Source organism: Penicillium angulare (genome assembly GCF_028827245.1).
Source record: "Penicillium angulare strain IBT 27051 chromosome Unknown utg000003l_segment0_segment0, whole genome shotgun sequence".
Taxonomy (NCBI): Eukaryota; Fungi; Ascomycota; class Eurotiomycetes; order Eurotiales; family Aspergillaceae; genus Penicillium; species Penicillium angulare.
The window spans coordinates 4,050,238-4,075,048 of record NW_026623162.1 but is presented as its reverse complement, the minus strand read 5'-3'; the positions used below and the strand labels follow the sequence as shown (position 1 = coordinate 4,075,048).

At 47.5% G+C, this 24,811-nt stretch overlaps 8 protein-coding genes across 8 annotated transcripts; 2 read left to right on the top strand and 6 right to left on the bottom strand.

Annotated features, from left to right (window-relative positions):
• Positions 1–117: 117 nt before the first annotated feature.
• N7478_003657 (alpha-keto acid decarboxylase family protein) lies at positions 118–1,848 on the top strand (the record flags this gene model as incomplete). The annotated part of the gene is made up of 1 exon (XM_056919871.1): positions 118–1,848. The coding sequence occupies one exon, from the start codon at positions 118–120 to the stop codon at positions 1,846–1,848; it is 1,731 nt and encodes a 576-aa protein (XP_056783029.1).
• A 540-nt stretch (positions 1,849–2,388) lies between these two features.
• On the bottom strand, positions 2,389–5,918 carry N7478_003656 (DUF1765 domain-containing protein; the record flags this gene model as incomplete). Its single annotated transcript, XM_056919870.1, has 3 exons — positions 2,389–3,361; positions 3,425–5,005; positions 5,074–5,918. 3 exons carry the CDS (start codon positions 5,916–5,918, stop codon positions 2,389–2,391), a joined length of 3,399 nt encoding a protein of 1,132 aa, XP_056783028.1.
• A 3,440-nt stretch (positions 5,919–9,358) lies between these two features.
• On the bottom strand, positions 9,359–9,957 carry N7478_003655 (ATP synthase subunit H; the record flags this gene model as incomplete). The annotated part of the gene is made up of 3 exons (XM_056919869.1): positions 9,856–9,957; positions 9,721–9,799; positions 9,359–9,624 (listed from the first exon to the last, which is right to left on the bottom strand). The coding sequence occupies exons 1-3, from the start codon at positions 9,880–9,882 to the stop codon at positions 9,359–9,361; spliced, it is 372 nt and encodes a 123-aa protein (XP_056783027.1). The 5' UTR covers positions 9,883–9,957.
• A 740-nt stretch (positions 9,958–10,697) lies between these two features.
• N7478_003654 (transcription factor SUA7) lies at positions 10,698–11,744 on the top strand (the record flags this gene model as incomplete). The annotated part of the gene is made up of 1 exon (XM_056919868.1): positions 10,698–11,744. The coding sequence occupies one exon, from the start codon at positions 10,698–10,700 to the stop codon at positions 11,742–11,744; it is 1,047 nt and encodes a 348-aa protein (XP_056783026.1).
• A 1,090-nt stretch (positions 11,745–12,834) lies between these two features.
• N7478_003653 (Aim21 family protein) lies at positions 12,835–15,809 on the bottom strand (the record flags this gene model as incomplete). The annotated part of the gene is made up of 2 exons (XM_056919867.1): positions 12,835–14,819; positions 14,879–15,809. 2 exons carry the CDS (start codon positions 15,807–15,809, stop codon positions 12,835–12,837), a joined length of 2,916 nt encoding a protein of 971 aa, XP_056783025.1.
• A 4,012-nt stretch (positions 15,810–19,821) lies between these two features.
• N7478_003652 (major facilitator superfamily domain-containing protein) lies at positions 19,822–20,805 on the bottom strand (the record flags this gene model as incomplete). The annotated part of the gene is made up of 4 exons (XM_056919866.1): positions 19,822–20,309; positions 20,342–20,609; positions 20,662–20,732; positions 20,802–20,805. 4 exons carry the CDS (start codon positions 20,803–20,805, stop codon positions 19,822–19,824), a joined length of 831 nt encoding a protein of 276 aa, XP_056783024.1.
• Positions 20,806–20,878: 73 nt separating this feature from the next.
• Positions 20,879–21,471, bottom strand: N7478_003651 (major facilitator superfamily domain-containing protein; the record flags this gene model as incomplete). The annotated part of the gene is made up of 2 exons (XM_056919865.1): positions 20,879–21,260; positions 21,314–21,471. The coding sequence occupies 2 exons, from the start codon at positions 21,469–21,471 to the stop codon at positions 20,879–20,881; spliced, it is 540 nt and encodes a 179-aa protein (XP_056783023.1).
• A 1,136-nt stretch (positions 21,472–22,607) lies between these two features.
• Positions 22,608–23,384, bottom strand: N7478_003650 (Tvp18 family protein; the record flags this gene model as incomplete). Its single annotated transcript, XM_056919864.1, has 4 exons — positions 22,608–22,908; positions 22,962–23,057; positions 23,246–23,261; positions 23,348–23,384. 4 exons carry the CDS (start codon positions 23,382–23,384, stop codon positions 22,608–22,610), a joined length of 450 nt encoding a protein of 149 aa, XP_056783022.1.
• Between the last annotated feature and the right edge of the window lie 1,427 nt (positions 23,385–24,811).

Sequence of the window (24,811 nt, the reverse complement as noted above, 5' to 3'; positions counted from 1 at the left end):
GATGGTGGGGGTGCGGGGGGACTGATATTATAAAAGATGTGCTAGATCTGCGTATCTTGCATCTTGCATCTTCCTCATATCTACCTCGACTGGTGTTTCATAACTTTACGCAAAGCTATGTCTGACTCGGAGAATATTAAACTCGCAGAATATCTGTTCACCCGATTGCGCCAGCTGGGTGTCCAATCTATCTTTGGTGTTCCCGGCGACTATAACTTGCGCTTGCTGGATTATGTCGTCCCCTCTGGTCTGCACTGGGTTGGAAACTGTAATGAGCTGAATGCCGCATATGCAGCTGATGGGTATGCCCGTATTACTGGCGCCTCGGCACTGGTTACCACCTTCGGCGTGGGAGAATTGTCTGCTGCCAACGGTATTGCGGGCGCATACGGAGAGAGATCACCTATCATCCACATCGTCGGCACTCCACCGCGACACCAGCAGGATTCCCGTGCGCTGATGCACCATACATTCGCAGATGGGGAATACAAGCGCTTCGCCGCCATGGCTAAGCATATTACTATCGCCCAAACCGAGATTACAGATGCCGCAACGGCACCAGAGAGAATCGATTGGATCCTTCAGCAAGCTCTCATTCACAGCCGACCCGTCTACCTAGAATTCCCCGACGACATGCCCAAAGTGCTGGTATCAGCTGCAAATCTCAAGAACCCAATCAAGCTTCCCGAGGTCCCAAGCCCTACCTACGAATCGGCTGTCGTCGGTCGCATCCTAGAACGTATCTACAGTGCCAAGCAGCCCGTTATTCTCGTCGATGGCGAAAGCCAAGCGCTCCGAATCGTGGATCAGCTCGACACGCTCATCAAATCTACCAATTGGCCCACCTGGACCTCCTGCTGGGGCAAGGGTCTCGTGAACGAGTCCTACCCCAACGTCTACGGTGTCTACGCCGCCACATTCGGCGACAAGCCCGCGCAGGAATACTTCGAATCTGCAGACTTAATTCTCACTTTCGGCCCACAATATAGTGACACAAACAGCTATTTCTCGCAAGGAATTCCTAATCCAAAGGCAGCCATTACCTTTAGGGATACAACCATTCAAATCGAATCTGATATATACCGCGATGTCTCACCTTCCAAAGTCCTATCACAAATCCTCTCTACACTTGATTCCACACGCACAACCAAGGCCACGGGCCCACCTAAAACAATCATCACAACAGACGATATCAAGCCCACAGATCTCGTTGCACAGAAGAACTTCTTCAGACTGGTTAACTCAATCTTCCGGGAGGGAGACGTCGTCCTCACAGAAACGGGTACAGCAGCGTACGGTGGTCGTGGATTCAAATTACCTCCTAATACCCGGCTCTTCAGTGCTGTTACCTGGCTCTCTATTGGTTTCATGCTTCCCGCTACACTGGGTACATCGCTCGCCAAGCGAGATCAGAACGCAAGCTCTGGAACTCGGAACCAGGCAATTCTTATTATCGGAGATGGGAGTCTGCAGATGACAGCACAGGAGATGAGTGTGATGATCAAGAAGAAGCTTGATATTCTGATCATAATCATTAATAATGAGGGCTACACGATTGAGCGGGTGATTCATGGCCGGAAACAGGAGTACAATGATGTACCCTTCTGGAGGCATAGAGAGGCTCTTAGCTACTTTGGGGCTGACGCGGAACATGTTAAGAATAATACGTTCGAGGCGAGGACGGTGGGTGAGTTGCAGGATGTTTTAAAGGATGAGAGGGTAACAGATGGGAAGGGACTGCGGATTGTGGAGGTCTTCATGGAGAGAGAGGATGTACAGGAAGGACCTTTAATGTCGGTTTTGCATAAGCAGCTGGCCGAGGAAGAGGAGGAGCGCAACTCTGTTTAAATGATTCTCTAATATGCTTTGCCATATCCATTTTGTGTTTACTAGAGCATATTAGATTCTGCTTGAGACAGAGCTTGGAAGGTGAATTTCTTCAATTGATTTGGTCTCACACTATGATTAACCCTAATGGGGTGTGCGTCTCGCTGGAATACAAAAGAGAGAGAAAAAGAGATAATAAAAAAGACACCCTTGTTATCGGGGCTCGTAAACGCCAAATCCCTATGCTCCAAACCCGTGGTTCGCACGGCCGCAGTGAATAAGTAGAATCGGTAACAAAGAAACGAAAAGTAAGAAACGATTATAACACATCGCTTTCCCGGGGTCTTGTAATGAGCACGGGCTGTCTATATTGGAGTCAAGGAATAGGAAGGAAGGGAAGAAGAGAAGATAGAGGGATGGTGTTATGTCGGGCGTAATGGAGGTATCAGGTAGGGTTTGAGGGGTTTGAGGGGTTGTAAAAGGGGAATTGCGGAGTTGAGTTGAATCAAGGGAGGAAGCGGGTGAGGGAGAGAAGAAAAAAGAAAGATGATGGATATCTTGTTATTTGCGGAAGCTTTCAACTCCCAGCATCGGGGTCTCCACGGCACGCTCGGTTGGCACACCTTCATCGCGGCGCCGGGCAAAGAAGCTGTCGCATTCTGAGACTATATGCGCCCATTCTGCAAGGGCACGGCCAGCGTATTTGCTGGGTACAAGATGGTCGTAGGCGGGTTGAAAAGGTAGTTCAGGCAATGGCGAGTCCTTGGTAGTTTGCGTCCTGGATAGTAGTTCAGAAGTAGGTTCTTCTGGGAGTGGCTTAGAATCGGAAGAAGACTGAGTTAAAGGCTCATCGGGTAAGGTCTCAGAGGTGGTTGAAGCCTCTGACTGGATATCGTCATTCAGCTCGCCAGATTTTGCGGGAGAACGTCTGTGCTGCACATGGATTTGAGACGCAACGGGCAGGCAAGGTGTGAAGAGGCGCTTGTTCTTTGTTGGCCACTGGGGGCGATCCATCCACTCCAGGGAGAACTTGAAGAAGAACGGGTGGTGCGGGGTTTTCGGTCGTACAGGATCATCTGTGCTGTTGTTTGGAATCGGCTCATGATCATCCATACACCTACTGTCGGGTGACATGGTCAGATCAGTTACTTGAGTTTCAGGATCATCTAAGGCGCTGCCACTGAGATCGTCTGTAGGCCGGCTGCTTGATGAGCTGCCGAACATGGATCGAAGAAGACCCCATCGACGCTTGGAAGGCTGGCCATCTGAGCCCGTTGAATCCGAGGAACTTGATCTTCGGTGATTCTTGACCTGGTCCGGCGGCATAGGTGGAATAACACGATCAAATGAGACGAAAAGATTCACTGGAGACAGCTGATTATCGCATCGAATAATAATTATCCTTCGTCCCGGAGCAGGTGTACAAGGCGCAGATGACAATGGCGTAACAATCCCTTCTTCTGCCTTTGATTGGAATCCAATATAATACTCCCAAACTCGTAGCAGACGATCAGAAAGGGTCTCATATATTGTGCTAGGGCATGAATTTAGCAATGGGCAAATGAAAGTGACAAAACAAATAGGAGGTAGAACTCACGAGTCGAGTAATGACGGATCAGGGTTGAACCTTGCTACTCTCCAACAGAGGAGGCGGTGGAAGTAGGCACGAACCATCGGGCTCCAGTGAGTAAAATAGTAGAAGAAGACAGGCTCATGCAGTAGGAAGTCCAAACAGAGATTGGCTTTTCTCTCCTCTGTGGCGGTCCATGTCCCCCAGATGCAGTAAATAAATGCAAACACACGAACTTCAGTCAACGAATTATGACTTTGGTTCATTTGCCGACAGACGTCTAGCCAGAAAGCCCAGTCAAAAAGCTCCGTTTCAATCGACTGTGCATACCGTGTGATGATTGGGATTACTTCCTCCGTAAAGTCGCACAGCAGGAAACACGCATTATGGTCAAATAGAGAAATTTTCTGGGCAACTGTCTTCAGAAGGCTACAGAAGGTCTCAGCATAGAGCAGACGTGCCCGATTCGGTTCTGCGGAAGAGTCAGACAAAAAGTCTCGCAAGAGCATAATCAACCGATTCTCGGCCATTGAGCGATGGCTATTCCTTGGGCCTCCGATCTGGTGGGGAGATGCCGATGCATCTGGTGATTCCAGATAGTCATCAAACGTGATTGCTGCTGCTATGTGAGGATTCTCAGGCGCTTGGTGCGCCGATTGTTTATATATTGTGTCCTCAAAGGTGACTAGAATCTGTGCATGGACGAGAAGCAAACCAGGAGCCAGAATTCGCTTGGCTTTCTCAGTCTCCGGCGGCAAATATTCTGCATAAAGAATATGGATGTATTTGACGAAGACGAAAAACAAATCGGTATCACGGCCGCACCATCGTGCAATCCACGGACCATGCCAAGATATATTAGTGGTGTTCAAAGGGGCTTCAGGCTTCCTACGCAGGTATCGTAAGAGAGGCGCATGGGAGTGAAACGCGAGAGGGCGCAAAGCAGGAGGAAAGCTCAGCGCAAGCTCTTGGGTGTATGCACGCATGTTCCCGGCTCGAGAGTCAGCCGACTCGGCAAATACACGGCGGAACATCGCAGGAGACGTGTTCCACAGACGGACTAAAATATCCGCTACTCCAGGACAAAAAAAGAAGGCATACGCACAAGCCTTCCCACAGAACGCCACCAGGCTGGCAGGCGCATGCCTCATAGACATGCGTTCCACAACAAACGCCATTTGAGAAAGAAGATTCTGGACGAAGATGTTTCGAATATTATGGTGAATTGACTCAACCAAGAAATCCGATCCCGATGATCCCGAACCTTCAGATGTTTCTGACACAGAAGTGGACGCATATTGCAAAGAATCCGTAAGTCCACTACTTTGCTGGGCCGTGGGAAATGGCATGCGCCACTCCGGCCTAGTCATAATGCCGACGACCGCCTCTAAAAATACCGGCCTGTCGGTGCCCGTTATCGATTGGTTGTGCTTGCCGTTGAGCATCTCCAGCATACCAATCCACCACTTGTTGAGAATATTTATCCGTCGGTCCAGATCTTCCGGTCTGAGATTCTTGCAGGAGGCGTGTAAATGATGGCGACTGAGAAAGGGGAGGAGTGAAGTACGGATGACATTGGCTTTCAGAGAGCTAGTTTTAGATTGAAACCTTGCATCCATGTCAGTATCAGAGCAAATTTTCTAGAAAAGCATGCAAAAAAACCATTATGTACTCACTTCTGATAGTCTGCTTCAAGACCGCGAAAGACACCCCAGAGTTCGTCTTTCTTGCGCGAATGTTCAGGTGCACTATTTTGGTAGGAAGCAGCTGTAGCCGCTGCCCCCTTGGGCATTGGAGGAAGCACTGGCGTCGATACAGATAGAGATGCTGTGAACTTCTCGAATGAGGACCGATGTCGTAACGAATTGCCAGAAGGGCTGATGGGTGATCCCGGAGATTCTTCATTTCCCTTGGCTACCACAGCAAGCATAGGACGCCGCGGCCGTTTATACAATATTGTCCTCTTGCGCGCAGGTTGCGCCGAGTCCGAATCCGACCCTTTGTTTCGCTCTGCGGACCTAGTTGGTGATTCTTCCTCTATTCTCTGTTTTACTCTTTTCGCCGTCGAAGGAGACGGTGATCGTGAAGAAGAGCCCCATGGTTTTCGTGCAAGGCTAACTATCCTGCCTGACATGGAACGACTCTTGGACGGCCGAGCTGCGGGTTCTGGAGCTCGATGTTCCGATAATTTTGTCCGCACATGCTGAGGATCGGTATCCTTCAAATCCTCCGTCGACGACAGTGTAAAATTGGAGACTCCAGCTAGAGATTTTTTCTTCGATCGTAGGGATGTACGGCGCAGGATATCCTTCCCCGCTGCTACGCTTTCTTTGCTGGGGGAATCGGACAAGGTAGGGACGGCATGATCAGAGAAGGTTCTTCTTAAGCTCGGGGACTCGGGTTCTGTGGGTGTTTCGGTCTGACTTGGGAGATCTGTGAAGCTGGCGGCTCGCTGAATCGAATCACTGCCTTCATCGTTTGTATAGACACTCGTAGTCTCCTCGGGGGAGGGCGAAGACATGGTCTTAGGGGGAGAGCGGTCAGGAGAGTAACTGTCGACGAGTTGACATTTCCCTGGAGGAGTACCGCAGGCGTGAGAAGGGTGTTGAAGAAGACCAGCTTCTCCATACACCAGGAGAGAACCCGTCCGTTAGTCGTTGGTTAGGCACGCAGCATTGCCAGGCCAATGGAGAGAAGCTAGGCAAACACAGCAGCTGGCCCCTCACCAAGAAGGGAAAAAAGATCAATGACCGAGCAGGGGAAGGCTATCGAAAAGCAATAATTGTCGGTGGGAGATGCAAGTAGAATAATTCCTTGGGATCGATCACACGCGGGGACCAAAATCAATTTTTTTGGTTGTAAAATTGAAAAAAGGCTCAGCGCGTAGAGGCGGTAGGAGAAGTCGGTGACCTGTGGATTAGATCGATCGTCACTGCAGCTACAGTCAAGGGAACCCCCAGCGGGCCAACACAGAGTGATCGGCGTCGGGAGTCCTCCAACGGGCGGTTCGGGAGTAGAACAAGGGTCCGGTCGCGTATAGTGGCGGGGAAGCGGAAGTGAGGGAGAAGATGAATAATTAATTGATGGAAGGGATAGAGACGATGATGAGTCTCGTTCAGATGGTGTTATTGATTGATCTTGTTTTTTTGGTTGTCTTTGTTTTGATTTGTTTTTGTTTTGCCTCCTTTTTAGCTTTTCTGATAATTTATTTTCTTTTTTTCTTCTGTAGATGTGTTGGCAAGTCGAGGTAGAGAAGGGGAATTAGGAGGGAAAAGAGAGAGAGGAAAGAGGAGAAGAGAGCAAGAGAGAGGAAGAGAGATTGAAGTCACGAAATTTGGGGAGGGATTCACAGATGTCATAGAATAGAAATAACGAATAAAATAGAATAAAAATTTAATTAAAAAATCATAAAAACTTCCTCGTGTTCTATCTGATTCAGATCCTCTCTCCCCTTGACCCAATCTCCCTATGCTAATGTGAGACACGCTGTCCGTTACTCCACTCCATAGAAAGCCCCAACCCACGGCTCACTACTGTAGTAACTACCCATCATTCTCGCGTAATCCGTGAGAGAGGCTGAGGGTCCCACTGCATAACCCAGGGTCATGAACGAGGCAAAGCGGAAAGAAAAAGGAAAAAGAATAAAATTTTGAAACCTGCTCTACTAACAAATGAAGTCCCTACGTCGTAGGCTGAATTGTAACCTCGGCGCCAATCGTACGAGTTCCGGGGATTTGGATCCAATTTGCATTCGAACAAAGGGGAACGAACGGGTGTTCATATTTATGGCTTTGGGATGCAATCATCGAAAGCATAGGAGGCTTCGGTCTCATTAGAATCGACTGACAAGGCCGTAACTATGTTGTTGTTGACAAGTTACCCGATCCGCCCACTTCCGCCGTATTTCACTGGGTACGGACAAAAGGTACTGCGAAGTGCTACAGTACATGGGACAATAAGAGACAATGTATCTGAATCTACAATTCCCCTGCCAACATGGATATACGAGGTACAATCTTGGCACAAGAAACCTTCTGTACCCGGCTATGTACATCGTACATCCTATATCATATTGCCAATGACGACTCGGGACAGACTATCATGTTGATATACATCATCAGATATCTCATTCTTATGTAGAGATACATTCCATTCATACCCCGGAATGCCCACCGCCACTACAATTGACAACACGCAAATGACATGTTCGATGCCCCACATTCCGCCAGAGCTACATGGAAGTAATGGGAGGGGATGGAAAATATTTCCTAGCTGTTGACTACCACATCAGACCAGCATCAGGATTAAATAGACTTATAGTCGTGGGGCAAGCATATTAATCTAGACCGTCTTGAGGAACCTCGTCATCATTCTCTCCCCACTTTACAGGGATTCTCGCCATTAAGAGACCGTGGTGCGCCATGGATAGACCTGGGAAAGGTTGGGGATTTGGGTTTGGCGCTGTTCCGCTGGTGTATCCAGGGCATTGCGCAAGCTTTTGACGATGGTTTCATCAGTTGCCCCTCTGTCAACGTACTGGTCTTTGTAAGCCACTTACAGAATTCAGATCTGCCAGAAAGTTTGAGAGAGGACGTGTTGAGACCCGTTACTGCAGTCAATCAATCAACCAATGCAATATCAAATGTATTGTCCCTACATTTCCCGCCATTCGATGTAAAGACATAATGCCACCTGGACATAGATATAACCCACGAAATGAACAAGTATGGATACCAAAAAGGAAACCAAGGCAGGGCTGGACTTCGCATGAATCACGGAAGATTTGAAAGACGGGTACAACATAGAAAATGAACTCGGTCAGATTATCCACGTCATTAGCTTCAAGAATTATGCAGGGTGTTCAGCCCCAGACTCTCGACAATGTATTCCTTCACGAGTTAACAATTGCTCATGTAGCCAAGTCTTGCCGATAATTTTCATCCAAGGCAAGATGGCCGAGTTGGTCTAAGGCGTCAGGTTAAGGCCCACCTTGACTATTGTATCATACAATTTCCTGATCTACGTTTGTAGGCGTGGGTTCAAATCCCACTCTTGTCATTTCTTTTTTGCTTGTAAATTTTTTGGCCTGCCCTTGATATTATGTTTTGTTTGTTTTGTTTTCTTAATCCAATACTTAATCAATATTAAACGAGCGCTGCATATTTTCAATGTCGAGTCGATAAACTCCTCTCAATCTTCAACCGAGCATATAGGCTACACCATGGAGTATACTATAGTAGTACGTTTCACCACTGGTCTCACTGGCCTATAATGCCAATTTAGGACACTGCTAGTGATTTTTGTGAGGTTAGGGATAGAATGAAGAGTTAAACTAGCAAGGAATAGTTCTGTAAGCATTCGAATCCTAACCTGCATATTCGTATCTGCCAGCCTTCCCCCATTATAGCGTTTCATATTTTATTCCACATGTTATTCCACAGGGACCTGGTACGCACTAATTGCACAGACTGAATGATTGAATGATTAGGTCCATGACATAGGAGTGAATGATCTTAGTGCATACGAACACGCGCAGTTTGCCAGGTGGGATCATTGGTATAAACATAACGATGCACACGTATAGATTGATACCAGTCGTTCGTATCACAGCAATGCTCTAAAGCTGCCACGCATGGTACTCAAGCTGGTCATTACTATACACCCAGATATGGATATAATAAAATGCGAATCAGACTGGCTGCTTGTTGACCCATCAGCATAGCATACATCCAGCTTCACCCGGACTCCAATATCCACCAGCTCTATCCCTATAGATCACTACGCTCGACACAATGGATGGGAAACGGTGTTGGAAACAAAGTAAAAAGAGGTTGAACATTTCAAGGTGGTCTAATTTACAAGCTTTAGGACCCGAGAGGCGGCTAATCTAAGCACGCCACAGGCATGCACGGCCGTCCCCTCATATTTCCCGAGACCTTGCCATATGAAAGAAAGGGAAATTTAGTGAGCAGCAGGGGTCTCTTCCTCATCCTCTTCGAACCAGCTCTCCTCAACGGGGGCGGCCTCACCAGCGGCGGCCTGACCCTCAACCTCAACGACCTGGCTCTCGTAAGAGGACAGCTCGCCAGCAAGGTTGGCCTCCTCGGGGGAAGCGGGAGCGCTAGGCAGAGCGAACTTCTGGACGTGGGCGTCGGCGTCGCCAGCCTTGATGGGGGTGGGCTTGTAGGCCTTGAGCTCACGGAGGTAAAGGTCCTGGACGGGGTCGGCTGGAGGGGTTATGTCAGTACACAGCCGACGGAATTGAGGGCATAGTAGCAGTCCTTGAATACCGTGCCTTCAAGAATTCCGAGATCGATACATACCGCGACGGACAGCGGAGGTCAGGAAGGTGCGGCGAGCGACCGGGACCTGTTGCCGAGAGGCACGGGTGAAGAGGGAGCGCTGGTGGTTGTAACGTTAGTCTTTTGCCTAGATTGCAACCGTGTAGTTCTACTCACCGAAGCCCGGAGAGACTGAGACATCATTCTGACGACGGGGGTGAGTCGGTAGAGGTAAGATGAGGGGATGCTCGACAGGGAGGAGATCTGAGCCGTCGTTCCGTGCAGTGAAGTTCAAAACGACTTCTGTTCGGAAAGAAACGCTTGGCACTTAGTCACCCACACGTGACACCCCGGGTTTCTTTCAGCCGGACTTCATTCACTCGCACCACTCACTTTGCGCTCTCTCTCTCACCTCTCGCCAACTCTCTCGATCCACCCCCCTCTCCCACATCCTCAACTTGTCTCTGGAACTAGACTCCCCTGCTCATCGCATTTCTGCAGCCGTCGCGTTCAAGACCCGTTTCGTGAGTTCGCTCTTACGGAGACCTTGACTGGTTCATTACGGTCGGACAAGCCGAGGCACATCGAGGCTCTGCAATCTACTTTCTTCTTCACAGAAAGCGCAGACTAGTGAAGTTTGGATCTTCACTTTCGGGGGGTGATCTTTTGTGTCGCGCGTGGCCATACTTGAAGGTAATGACAGACTTGAGGAAGACCAGTCAAATCTGGTATTGCCACCTGAGATGGATTATCATCTGAGAGATGACTCTACACTGACTTGCTGTGTTCTTCAAAGTTGGACAAAGTGGGCTAACATTGACTACGTGAGTAGTGGTGCGCGCATTTTGAAGAGGTAGCTGCTCTTTCTTCCTGCCCGTGGTCCAACCGCCAAGTTGTATTCGCCACTGTTCCTTCGTTACTACAACCGCAAATTTAACATCCCCGTCACCGCCAAACGACTCGCCAAGAGACGAGAAGCTCGCTTTGAAGAAGTTCGGCAAGCAAAGAAAATGGCGGCCATGTCGGGTCCAGCAAGCGCCGAAATGGCAGGAGCTGCATGGAAAAAAAATCTGTCTGCGACTCTGATTTGTCCCGAATGCCAGGATAATCCCCCCAACCTGGAGTTTCCGGATTCCCACGAGACCGTATGTGGAACCTGTGGCTTGGTCCTTGCAGACCGCGAAATCGATATGCACTCTGAGTGGAGAACCTTTTCGAACGATGACCAGAACAACGGCGACCCGTCCCGTGTTGGAGAAGCCCCCAGTGAGCTGCACGGCCAGCCGCTCGAAACTTCAATTGCTAGTGGAGCTTCTGGTCGAGCTCGCGATCTCTACCGGGCCCAGAACAAGCAGTCCAACGAAAAGTCCAACAAGGCTTTGTTAGCGGCTTACAAAGAGATTGGTAGTCTGTGTGATGGTTTCGGTATCCAGAAGAATGTTGCCGATACTGCCAAGTATCTCTTCAAGATCGTGGACGATGCTAAGGCGTTCAAGGGAAAATCCCAGGATGTGATTATCGCTGGTTGTATTTTCATTGCTTGCCGCCAGTGCAAAGTTCCTCGTACCTTCACCGAGATCTTCGCTGTGACCAAGGTTAGTCGCAAGGAAATTGGCAGAATCTACAAGGCTCTCGAGAAGTTCTTTACTGCTCAGAACGTCGAGCGAAATGCCGCCGTTGTGTCCAACGGCGGTGTTGTCGACCAAAGTGATAACTACACCGCTACCACCTCGACGAAGCCCAGCGATCTCTGCAGTCGTTTCTGCAACTTGCTCGATCTCCCATACCAGGTTACCAGCGTGTCCTCTTCGCTGTCTGACCGCGTTACATCCGACGGTGACCTTGCTGGACGTTCACCACTGTCTATCGTGGCTGCCTGCATCTACATGGCATCATACTTGATGGGCCATGGCAAGTCAGCGAAGGAGGTTTCAGCAGTCGCTCACGTCTCTGATGGAACAATCCGTGGCGCTTACAAGCAACTTTATGCCGAGCGTGAGCGTCTGATTAACCCAGAATGGGTCAAGGATGGCAAGGGTGACCTGGCCAATCTGCCCGTCAGCTAAACCCCCAGCTGGCGTCCTATCTACATAGCCCAACTCTATGCCATCGGCTTTTCATCATTTCGAATCACTTTGTTTGCACTTGCAGCTTCTGGATTGCGAATTGCGAATTGCAATCTGCCGATCGTCTATTGGTTTGCCCCAAAATTCACCTCAACCCAAGAAAGGAAAATTTGGAAAAGCAAAAAAAGGCCCTCCATCCCCTGTTCATTGATGGATTTGGCATATGCACATTGATTGATACTGACTCCCCTTTCGTGGAACTCCATGTATCTTGCGTTTCGGTTCCAGTTCCTGCTCATTGAATGCAATACCCCACACTGGGCTCCTTCCCAGTCCAAAATGCTCACTTTGATTATTATTATTTTTAAATTTTTTTTTTGAGAACATGGCTTCCTTTCTCGCCTGCACCAGACAGTTTTGCGTACATCGCAGTTGATAGGAACATGGTCTACAATACATACATCCATGGATATTTGTCGCCCGTATGCCTCAAGGCACGTAAATTACAATCCTTTACTTTTTACTCTCGCGCACTGGTCCTCACACGTAGTACTTAATTAGATGCCTTGCGTATCGGTGTAGAAAAATAGGAATATCAAGTGTGGATTGACCATCAAGTAGCACGCGTTCAACGAGTTCTAAGCACTAGAGGTTGTTACCAAATCTAACCGTTTACTATTACACAACTATATACCAGAAAGCAACCTATTATACTTAACGAGGCCTTGGGCCATTTTACAGAAATGCCAAATGCCAAACGAAGACAAAAAAAGACTCCCAGATGATTTGGCATTCTACTAATATGCCCCAGTGGATGGGATTTAAAGCTTGATAATTCGATCAAGCATTCAGTAAACAACACAACGGGCTGAATGAAAGTAGCACGAGCATAAATAATGTTAGTAGTATCGAGAGGGTGGCATGAGATGTGTAAGGGCCCATTATAAAAATGAAACTCCACTCATAATTTCGATTTTCAACTCGTCAGTGGTAAAGGAGAGGGAGGAAGAAAAAGGGGATAAATGAACAAGAAGACAGGACATTAGAATAACAAGAAATGAAATGAAGCACGAGAAACAAAAATCAGATATTAAGACGACGAAGGTAGGTCGTGGACGTCCCCGTCAGATGCCCTCTTGCCGTCCGCTGAGGCAGCCATATCTTCTAAAGCGGTATCCAGCTGTTCGGAGGCAACTTCTTCATCATATACGGTGTCCTTGGTTTCCGTGAGTGGCTCTTCGGGTTTAATCTCTGGCTGTGGTTCATCCTTCGGGACCTCTGGCTTGGCTACTGAGTGGAAGATCTCTTCTTCAGTTGAAGTTTCAACTGGTTTTGTCTCGCTCTCCGAGATCAAATCGGCATCTGCAGGGGAATCTTCAACAGGATTTACCGCAGGCTCTTCCGCAGACTTTTCCACCGGCTCTTCCACAGGCTGTACTACAACAGAGGCTTCTGGGGATGGATCGACAGATTCGCCAGCTGTGTTCTTTGCAAGCTCCGGTGCCATGGGAGTCTCAGATGGTTCGTGCGATTTTGCAGCACTATCCTCATTACCGACCTTCAAGGAGCCATCTTGGCCAATGTGCCATACATTCCAGGTTTCTGTTATCTTGATTTCTGGAACAGTGGGTAGAGGAGCGCTGGCTTTCTCTACGGCGGGCTTTCGTCGAGCAGGACCACGAGCTCTTCCCTTGCGAGCATCACTGAGGGGCTGTTTCTCTGCCGCCGGTTCAGGCTCCTTTTCCTGGGGCTTTGGTTGTTGAGGACCCAGCTGGAGTCGTGAGTTCAAATCTGTTAGGAATCCGGCCTTTAGAGCTGCAATTTTGCTACCCCCGGGACGAGCTGGAACTGCTGGTTTTGCTTTAGGCACAGCAGGTGCTTCACCTTCAGCTTCCGTAGTACCTGAGCTGGTCGGTGCAGCTTCGGGTGATGTCTGTGCGCTAGGCCTGGCAGGACGAGATGGAATCTGAGGTTTAGGGCGACCGGGTATAATGGGTGGTTGCCGCTTCTCTGTTGGCGAGGTAGGCTGAGTTTGCTTTTGGGGGCGAACAGGGATTGAAGGTTTCGTGGGTACTTCCGGGCTCTTCACTTCATCTTCAGCGGGTTGTACGGTGGTTACAAGTTGCTGGCTATCAGGGGCGTCCTCCCAGATATCTTGACTAGGAAAGCGCTGCTTGATGGTGTCTGGTCGCTTGGTGACCTTTTCTTTGTCACGAGCACCCTCACCTTCTAAGATATGGCTGGCTACCTGATGTGAATCGACTTTGGCTGTTTGCATTCTTCGTGTGGCCTCTTGCTTTGGTGACTCGAAGGATTTTGATTCACGCTCGACGATGTCTGGAGTTGAAACAGTAGCGTGGAGCTGGAGACTGTTTGGCGTATCCTCCCAGATATCCTGGCTTGGGAATCTATGTTTGGCAAAGTCTGGGCGGTTCTTAAAGCGGTCTGTAGTTGAGATAGGTTGCTCCTTCTTGTTCTCATCTTCTGGGAACAGCGGTTCGTATTCGGCAACATCTTCGAGGGGCGTATAGTTGTCCTCGTGCATTTCGCGTGAGTCGAAGCGACTTAACATAGGTGCACCTTGAGCACTGGTTGACCTGCTGTTAGAGCGGCTGTGGGATGGAGTGCGGCTCCGGTATTCATCATCGAAGCTCCCACGGGTTGGAGAAACTGCAGGATGCAGGTATGCCGAGCCAGGGCGCACTTCGTCGGCAGCTAAAATTGGCTCATCTTCACTCAGCTCCTCTACCTCAGGTGTAGGCTCATCTTGAGCTGGAGTGGGAGCAAATCCATCTGGATGGTGAAGATGATGCTTGGGGTCATCAATGTGAATTATATCCTCGTCGGCATGATGGCCATGCGAGCTCGATCGGACATGGCGAAGCTTTGAGACGGGAGCTTCGTTTGGCTCGGTTACAGAGGCTGGAAAACTCATTTGGCGAAGGGGAGATTCCACAGTGGGCTGAGACTCAAGACGAGAGTCAGGCGGAGGGGATGACATACGGTGAGTGTATTCATCAGATGCAATGTACCCAACCTCTTCCTCTGGTGTTCCTTGAACGACGGGAGAAGCACCTGATGCTTTTGAGTCAGCTTATGATGGGGTGAGATTCTACAATAATTACGCAGCTTACCAGCAGGGGAGCCAACCGGACCAGGGCCTCGGACAATCTTGTTCAAGTCGTCGCTGCTCAGTGCCCAATCAGGACGAGGAGTTCCCACGCCTGGGCCATACTGCCCTTCTTCCTTGACGTATTTATCGGGGTGTTTCTCGTACCACGCCTTCTCGAACTTGTCGTTGTGTTGGACTCCGTGTCCATGCAGACCATAGCTGCCGGGAGGTAAAGAAGAATCTCGGGCACTACGGGAACGGTGATGGTTGCGACCTGTGCGTGGAGAAGGTTGCTCTAGGTAAGGACTAGGGGACGGTGCCTGGACATCACCCGCATTGGGGTACATTGGAACTCGGAATCCATGTTCTTCCCCAAGCTGGGTGGACAGACGACGATCAGAAGAAGCTGTGGAGGACTCGGCCCGCGAGTGGCTTGCTCGGGAGTGTAGAGAACGACTAGCCCGTTCCGGCTCTTCGATTGCGGGGGAGTTTTCACTGTCTCGGCCCAGTCCTGCGGCGGCAGCCTGGCGGGAGTCTGTGCGAGTAACCGCCTGCACTTGGGCCTTAGCACTTGACGTCGGTAAGGAGGGTCTTGGTGCATGAATCTTGAGATCACTGCTAACGTTGCGGGTTTCCACCGGAGCCTGATTACTATGACCCTCGGGCACATTCGCTACATCTAGATCGGCATATTCAATGCCTTCCTCGCCAAGGGACGGTATTGTTACGCTGGGAGGGCGTTGAGGGATATCATTTGAGACTGTTCGGCTCAAGCTCGGGCCACTCCACTCGTTGAAAGGGGAAGGCGCATAGCTGTTCCTCATTGGAGACACTGATCGGTCGATACGACGGTTGGTCGGACGCGGAGGGATATTAGGCATGTCTATAGAAGAAGGCGGCTTTGGAGATCGAGCCGGTCGAGGGGGGATGGCCGGAGCAGTTTGAGTAGACATAATGAAGGTCGTTTTAAAGCTGGGGTATGTCAATATCAGCTTAGGCTGGATCTTGCTCTGCCCGAGGGACACGTGTTGAACCCAGCTTGGACCTCTTGCAGTCGTCTTCTGATCCTTGTAGGCCAAGCCTGGGCAGAATCTATAATGTGGGGGTCAAGCCCCCAAGAGAGATGACATGCAGAGATGCAAGATAGGTCCAGACCATTGCATTAAGGTCTATATCGATGGAGGGGAAAGGGTGCAGCAGACTGATAAGACAGGTATTGGAATTATTACTTACCCAGAATGGTGGAAGTATATTATCCTGAATGCCCAAAGGCTAATTGAAGGAAATCAAAGTAATTCAAAACAAGAACGATCAACTGAGGAGAACGAAATGACTTCAGAGATTGAAGGGAAAGCAGGATGATGTATGTCACTTTCTGCCAGGACCCACCGGGCGCGTGACGTGCTCTGACCGCATCCATAGGCCCCAGGTCCATAGATTACAGGTTATTTTACGGTCTTATTACAGGCCTCCAGGTACTCCAGGGCTCAAGCTCCAGATATTCTACTAGTGCAACATACCTCGCAATCAAACTTGAGCGGTTTAATTTTGTTTCTGATTTTTTACTTCGTACTTATCAGCCATTCATGATTTGAGGCATTTTTGGGGCAAATTTTCTTAGGGGAGTGGAGAGTGGTCGAGACATTTGGGTTTGGGGCAAATTATCTCTACTCCGCAGTGGGCGGGCACTGTGAATGGCTCCTTTTCCTGTTTCTCTTTCACCCCTCTCTTCGGGCTAGACCATGGGCCCAAGCACCTATTAATAGCCCGTATCTCATATACGGTGCCAGGACATTGATCGCTCTTATCAGGGAACTGAGATTCAAGTTGGCTGAATAAACTCCAGTCCGAGCTTCTAACATTGAGGGTGACTAGGTGCGTGATATGCGTATCTAGACTCACTAAGATCCCGCGGGGATCATGTGATAATTTCAATGTATCCAATCAGTATTCAGAAAATATTCAATGCTTTGGTACTTCTTGGTTATAATTGGCTATTGACTGATTTAAAGATGGATCAACTGATATCGCCCGAGGTATTTAATACTCAGTTCATGTACACTCACTTATCTTACAGCCCAGAGGCCCACTCACAAAGCCTCAAAAATGGATTATGGTCGCCCAATTAATTGAGTCTAGATAAGCAAGATACTGTACAGTGCTTTGGTCACTAACCCCAGGACGCAGGTTGCAATATTTTTATATGTTCACTGGATTTTCGATATTCCTTCCCCAGGTTTAATTAACTTGATCTGCCTTCCACACCTTAGATCTTTACTAGCCCCCCCTACGTCATATTACAGACTGAGGGTGGGATCTACACGAGAGTACAAGGAAATTCTTGTGCAGAACAAAATTGTACTGTTCACTACTCCAAGGTTGTATAATAGGCGATGTATAGTCATCAGCGTCTATGCACCATATCTACTTCCGAGGAGAGAAATTTCAATGTTAGGTATCTCGTCACATATGTCTGCATACTTATCGTCTGAAGATGCCATGCAATACACCAAGCCATCAGACCATAATTGGCTACTAACGAAAGCAGAGCAACAATATCCGTTTACCAGATGCTGTATTCCTCGCATTTGCCGTCGTTCGTGGGTTGGGACCTTGTCTCTTCCTTTATAAAAAGCACCAGTGTCGGCTTTGGAGTTGGCCCTGGTAACATTACCAACTCAGCCACCACTTGCTGAGCCATATCCCTCAAGCATTTTCGAACATGATGCTCAATCCCACCCAAATCCACACGATTCCAGCGAATTTTGACTTGTGCATCTTTTCGTCCCAAATATGCCAATGTGCCATCCTTTTAATACCGAACAGGGTCACCCGTCTTATATAGCCGACCATGTCGGCCAGGCTGATTGGGTGACATCCATTTCCGTATCGCTTCTCCGACCAGAATAAAAGAGAGGAATCTAGGGACAGTATTTGAGGCAAGAAATCGTGCGACTGATGGGGTGAGAGCGGTTGTATTTGTTTGAGTGGTGTTATACTACCTGCATATTGTCCAGTCGGTCTGATTCGCTCGGTGTGCAGATACAACCGCCTGTTACGAGAACTGCGAGAACATTACTGACTGATACATCATAGCTGTATGCGGCAAAATCGTAGAAGTGAAGTTTATTGTAGAGTCTGTTGTAGAGAAGGCTCCGGATGAGACAGTGACAACGGTGTTCACCAATCGGGCTCCCAAGGTCTTGTTCGCAAGAGAGGTGAGGATTACTTCGGCATCAACTTGTGACACGATGTTGCCGAGACGAGACTCCGGTGTTTTGGAATCAATAGCCACAAAGGCAGCACCAGCTTAGGAATTGATGCGAAAGATATTGCAAAGCTGGGCCCAGAAGCTTCATGAGCCTGGAAGTTTAAAACACTGCTGTCTGTTCAGGGCACGAAGTCCATTCCCGTGGACAGTATTTTTGGGCGCTGGAAGATGCCAGATGAGTCTGGTTAAGCTCCTTAGAATCTGGTACTGATTGGTGTCATGTCTAGTGACGGCGTGCGCATGTTACCTGACTTGAGCGAAGCCACGCCTGACCCGAAGATCGATTGGCAACGGTCCTTTGAGGATTTTCAAACTGTATTTCGTCTTATACAGACATCTTCCCATCTCACCTTGGAGGGGACGCGTTTGAAGTTGTTTTCCGATGTTAAAGAATAATTGAAAGTCGTTTGCATCTTCGAAATGGTCTATCCAATGGAAGGAAAGCCCAAAACCACTAGATACATGCGATGCTACGAATGAAGCATTTGAAAGCTCTACACTCAACCCTAATTTTCATTCCCAGTCCCCTCGCTTATATTTCCCTTCGTTTACCTTATGGCTAGGTTATTAGGTGTATCTGGGTTATTCGTCCAGAGATGTGCCGTTGTCGTGATTGGGACGACTTTGCTACTTCAAGTTTTGATTGATTACATATGCACATGCACATGCACGTGTAGACTGACTCCACCATAAACCAGGATTTGAATACTATCTTATAAGTGTCTTTGGAGTTTCCCATTGTGCTTAATCTGCTATACATAGTTTGATGTATTCGGTTCCCTTCAAAGGCTATATTATTATGCTTTTTTTGTTGAAACTTTGGAAGTGAATGATAACTCTGAGATTATGTAGCTGTTCATGGTATGTAAATCATTCTTCACCGCAACTTTGCTGATCAGAACCTGCACACGGCCTGCGCTGCAATCTTGTCTATGTATACGGATATATCGTCCAGCAGTGAAAAAAACATCACTGGTCATTTATTAACCTTTGCCGCTTAATACTCTGCAATCTGCAATACAAACTCTGAATAGATAATAGTAGAACATTAGGTAGAAAGACGAGTCAAAGGAGGAGTAGAAGACTATCTGTTGTAAACAATCTGCAGTTATATCTTAGGATAGTACCATGATAAAGCTCAATTTGGCGAACTTGAAGTAAAATTCTTAATCCTCCAAGGTCGTAAGCTTCGACGTATTCTGTATTACAGATGTTGTGGTTTCTGCTGGTCTGAAATAAGTGAAATAGGGGGAGTGGTTTTCCCGCCGGACGCTCTAGTCCCTCGTACTATGCAGAGGGGATGGATGATGCCCCGCAAAAAACCTTGGCAAATCCGATGCATGTTTGAACTAAACAGAACTAGTCCGAATGATTCAAAATTATCCTAATAATGTGCAGAATGTAATATTTTGGACATCTGGTGAATCTCTTACACACGGCCTATACGTTTGGCTTTTGTTCCCACCCGGGCACCCTAAACTCGATGGCTTATGAGGCTGACTTTGGAAGCCTTAAATATATGCTACCCGGGAGATTTGATTTGGCAGAATCAGATGCTTATTTTTTTTCCTGCATATATCTATGCTTTGGTGCTTCTCTCAAAATATCCTCCTTGCCGCAGAAGCTCATGAGGGTTGATGCCCATGGAACAAGATGCTGTATTAATGTTGATAGAGCAGATTCTCCGGGAATCCTCATATGACTTGAAATTTGGGGTGGGTGCGAAGCTGCGCACCATACTTGGAGAGTATGAGTTTTATTGGCAAAAAAGCCAGGGCCAGGAACCCTAACAACCTGCTTCCCCAGCCATATTCCAAGCGGTGATATAATGAAGGGATGACAAGAGGCAAGACTGCAGCAAGAATCGATCGGATCACTGTGTTGACGGCAATAGCACCGGGGGCATACACACCGAAAGAATCCGTCAAGTATGTCTGGATAGCTATGAAGACCACTCCGCCTCCTATAGAAGTAATTGAAGCGCCTACCAGAGGCATCATCCAATGGAGGCGAACTTGGGCAGACCATCCGTACCAGAAAAGTTCAGCAGCAATCACGACATTGCCAGCGAAGCTAGCGACCAGCCTATCCTCGGGGGTGTTCTTCCCATTATGGTGTCTTTGTCGGTTAAGATACCAGTCTGAGAAAGGACCAGAGGTGATCAGCCCTATGGAATTTCCCACTACAAGTCCAATAAAAGCGAGACCAGTTGACCGGCATTGAAGTCATATCGATCCCCAAAAATAGAAAGGAAAGAAGTCATTAGGAGATAATTGTATACATATTCAATGGATACCTGTGTTGTTGCGAGAATAACAGTTGGAGATCGAATCATTAATTTTAGGATGCGAACGATAGCTTCTCGGATTGTTGCCTTCACATCAGACCGGTTCATGGATTCTTTGGAAGCAACTCGCTTTCTGATGACAGGAGCAAATGTCTCTTTCAAGGCGAATATTGCTGCAAACGCTGTCGCACCGGACTAGATCCAAGTATTAGTTGATTGGTCGATATAATGAGACCCCTTTCCTTACCACAATTGTCTCTGTGTATAATGACCACCGCCACCACGCAGCAACTGTTATATATCCGCCTATTACGGGACCTAAAAAGAAATTAGATTTTAAAGACCAATATTTGGAAGAGGGTGGTTCAAATTGCTCTTGCATCTTACCCATTATCGATCTCTGAATGCAGGTCAGCAATTCATATCTTGCATTTCTATTTTCTTTTCAAGTTTGCTTCTTTCAATCAACATATCAATAAAGTGCCGAAGCTTAAGAGTGCAAATATTCTTCCACGCTTTTCGACTGGAATAAGGTCTGCTGTATAGCCAGCTCCGATTATATTAGGCACATAAGCGGCCAGCCCAGTAAGCACGCGTGAGAATAGTAGCAATCTCATGTTAGGGCTTAGTGCGCTCAAAATTGAAGATATCACAAACAAGACATTTGACCCATGCATCAGTGGACTTATCCCATATACCTCTCCTAGTGGAGATAGTATAAGAGGCCCTATTGCAAATCCAATCACATGTATTGATATCAAAAAAGACGCAATAGATGGGCTGGCCTCATGGAACTCATGGACAATTTGAGGCACAGCTGGAGTAATGATGGATGAACCTAGGGACCTGTTCATTTTAAGTTAATGAAAATGAAGTAACAGCTTTTGAGTGGCACTTACTCATTGAAGTTGGCGAATATTATAAGGCCCAGAATGGCCACTTTCCTTGCGGTTGACCATTTGATGGGATCTTGTCTCACATCAACCTCATTTGTTGATAGTAACTCTTGGATGTCTTTCACTTGACTTCCATCGTCCTGTGGGCCATGAGACGGCATTGTAATTGTGAGAAAGACAGGATATCCTTTATTGCGATCCATGGGGGACGGGAGAAAATCAATTATAATAAACAAACTGACTACGTACTACGTACTTCCAAGGCAAGGAACTATAGATTTCCACGCCTGAGGAATAAAACATCCCTTGCAAGATTCTCAAGCTTGTTTTCAGACTTCAAAACTGAACGTTGGTGGGTGGAGATTATGAGATTTAGACAAGAAAGGTATAATTCAATTCCTCTTTTCTTTTTCTTCTTCTTTTCCAGGAATTGGTGGGAAGGGGCACTTCGGAACTATTTCCACCTGCAGCACGAATATTATTACGCATGAGGCTGCAATGCGCTCCACTCAACTGCTGCGTTTCTACAATTACCATTATACATGGATGGTGGTGATTCATGAGACGAAAAAAAATCAATGGCCGGAAAAAAAAATCACAAAAAAAAGAAAATTGACAAGAGTGGGATTTGAACCCACGCCTACAAACGTAGATCAGGAAATTGTATGATACAATAGTCAAGGTGGGCCTTAACCTGACGCCTTAGACCAACTCGGCCATCTTGCCTTGGTATGAGGTGGGTCCACTAGTCTGACATTATAGACCAGATCTTAAATTAACCTATTAAATATCCATGACCATAAGTCACGTTTAGAGTGCCGGTCCAGCTACCTACCTGCTAATCTCATGACTTGGTCTAGCTTTGCAAATAAACAATAGAATATGTACACTACAAGGTCTATGTCGATATTCAGACAAATGCAAAAGGAGTAGTACATTACTTTAGACCAAAGAGCCAGTAGGCTGTATCGATTTAAACTTCCAACAATAAAATCGAGTCGTAAGAGCTAAGGCAGACCTAAACATAAAGAAAACACTTTAAATATGTCCCTTGTTAGAATAACGATATGCCAAAGGGATCACCACAGTCCAATCAAAGAAATACAAGTACAGGACGAATAAACAGTAAGATCGTAGCGCGTTCCAATGCAAGTTGCCCAAAAGGCATTTTCGAAAATTTCGCATCGAGCATCTCATCATTTCCCCCATACAATCGACACCCAAAGTATAAGACTGTCGCATATACCCAAGGAGTCAAATATAGTAACAGGAGACCAGTTCCAGAAGTCAAGCGCGATTAAACGATCATCTGTACAACACCCTGGCCACCCAAGGTCTTGCTACCGACAAACTCCTGACTCTTCAGACCAGCTAAGGCGTAGAAAATTGCGGCGATGATGAGTACAACAGCGGCGGCGATCAGACTAGAGGCTCCAGAGCAGAGACTAGCCCATTGGATAGCGCTGAGGACGGTGTACATTCCGGCGCGCATCCAATTGGTCGTGAAGCGGCGGATGAAAACATCGAAAGTGGAAGATGTGGGACAGATGCGGAGGAGAAAGGGCACTTCAATGAAGAGAATAACAAAAGCGGAGACGCTATCGCATTATTAGAATATGTGGCGTTTGTGAAAGAAGACAAACAAGCTTACAGGCAGAGGACGGAGAAGATGATCCGCACAACGTGGAAAGAGAAGATGTTGGCAATACCGAGCGCCAAGCAGAGGATGAGTGCAAGTACACCGGTCCTATCAGTAAATGGTCAGCCAAAGCTTTCTTGAACAGAGGTTGTTGAATTATGAAGCGGGAGGCGCGGGATGTCGAATGAGCGCCACCAGTGTTACGGCGCTGGCGCATCCCTTCTTTTTGATCCAGAGTCCAAAGTGACATCGATCGGGGGGTTCTCTCAAGTATGACAGAAGATGAGGTTACTGACCATTGACCGTAGATGCCTAGATAATCGCAATGTTAGCGGAGAAAGGGAATCCACCGGCAGTTGATCGACAGAGCTGCCGCACGAGCACAAGGCAAAACATACTGAAGTTGCGTAAACGGAATTCTTCTCCCAGCGACATGATGGGCAGGGGTATAACAACAGTTCACGCAGACCGAGGAGACTTGAGAGGAATTGGACAGGCGGGGCGATGCTTGAAGAGAAGGGTTAAGAGGGAAAATGTACACGCGGCGGGTTAGGCACGGCAGGCGGTCAATCAGTGAAACGGCAACAAAACAAAGCGGAAGCTGGTGTCGATCAGGTACCACTAAATCCAACCTTGGAATGAAAAATTAAATCAATTTCCTTGGGATTTGAAGTGTTGTCGGAAGATACTAACTGATAGTACAAGCGATGTTTCTCTTTATTTGATTTTGATTTTCCTTTCCTCAAGGCAGACATCAATCAAGCCGAGATGAAGTACAACCCAGGCTACCAGATATACTAGTTACCCATGTGTCTATACTATCAAGACTCTTATATGTCTCAAATCTTCACAGATTCGCTTCTAAACGCATGTTGAAAGGAATGGGTTTCGTTCTCACTCTTCATTCACAGAGTCGATAAAGGGCTCAAAGATCTCGAGCAAATTGACTTGTTTCTTGGTTGAAGGTAACATTTAACCTACCAACGCCACATTCCATGGGCTGGCTTACTTCTCACCGCCATCTACATCCAGCCCACCTTGGGCCACCAGCAAAAACATTAACCAAGCTCAAGGAAGAGAGTGCAAAAAAGTGACAAGAGGGGGATTCGAACCCCCGCCCCGAAATCGAGACACGGATGTATGGATCAGGTATACCTGAACCGTGCGCCTTGGACCGCTCGGCCATCTTGCCAGTCATATTCGAGAAATTTCACACTTTGACATCATGGACCAAAGATAACGGGCCCCGCAATCAATGTTTATTGAGTCGATCTAGAAAGATGAGATATGCAAGTGGTTATCTGGCGATTAGTTATAAGCTCATTGGATTTTTCTCTAATTTCTGTCCATGATCTCTTCAAGAACTGACCCATCAAAACTTGAAGCATCTATATACCAGGTCCGTATTCAAATATTTTGAGTAGTGACTGCCAGTGCTTCTTCATAGTATGCATGTGGTACATCGACACCCAGAATATATATCGATGAAGGAACAAAAATTGATATCTCCCAAAAAAAGTCGACCAGAAGCCCGGGCTATGGTTTTGGAACCCCCTGTAGGTACTACTACCTAGTAGGGCTTCCCAGGTTGGGCTTCCCGAATAAATATATGCTTCACCGTGCAGTCGTATTGGAATTAATAGGGGCTAATTATTTAACGACACTGTTGAGGGGCACATACTACAAAAATCCAACCGCGTACAAACCCCGTTTCACGGCAACGATAAACACCAACCTTGCAAAGAGAGCGTTGCCATTGATTCAAAGCCCCGATCGTAGATATATAGATCTAAATTAGTATCATGAACCATACAAATAGACGATTCAAATCGACAAGCAGAAAGTACTAGGGATCTCTGTAC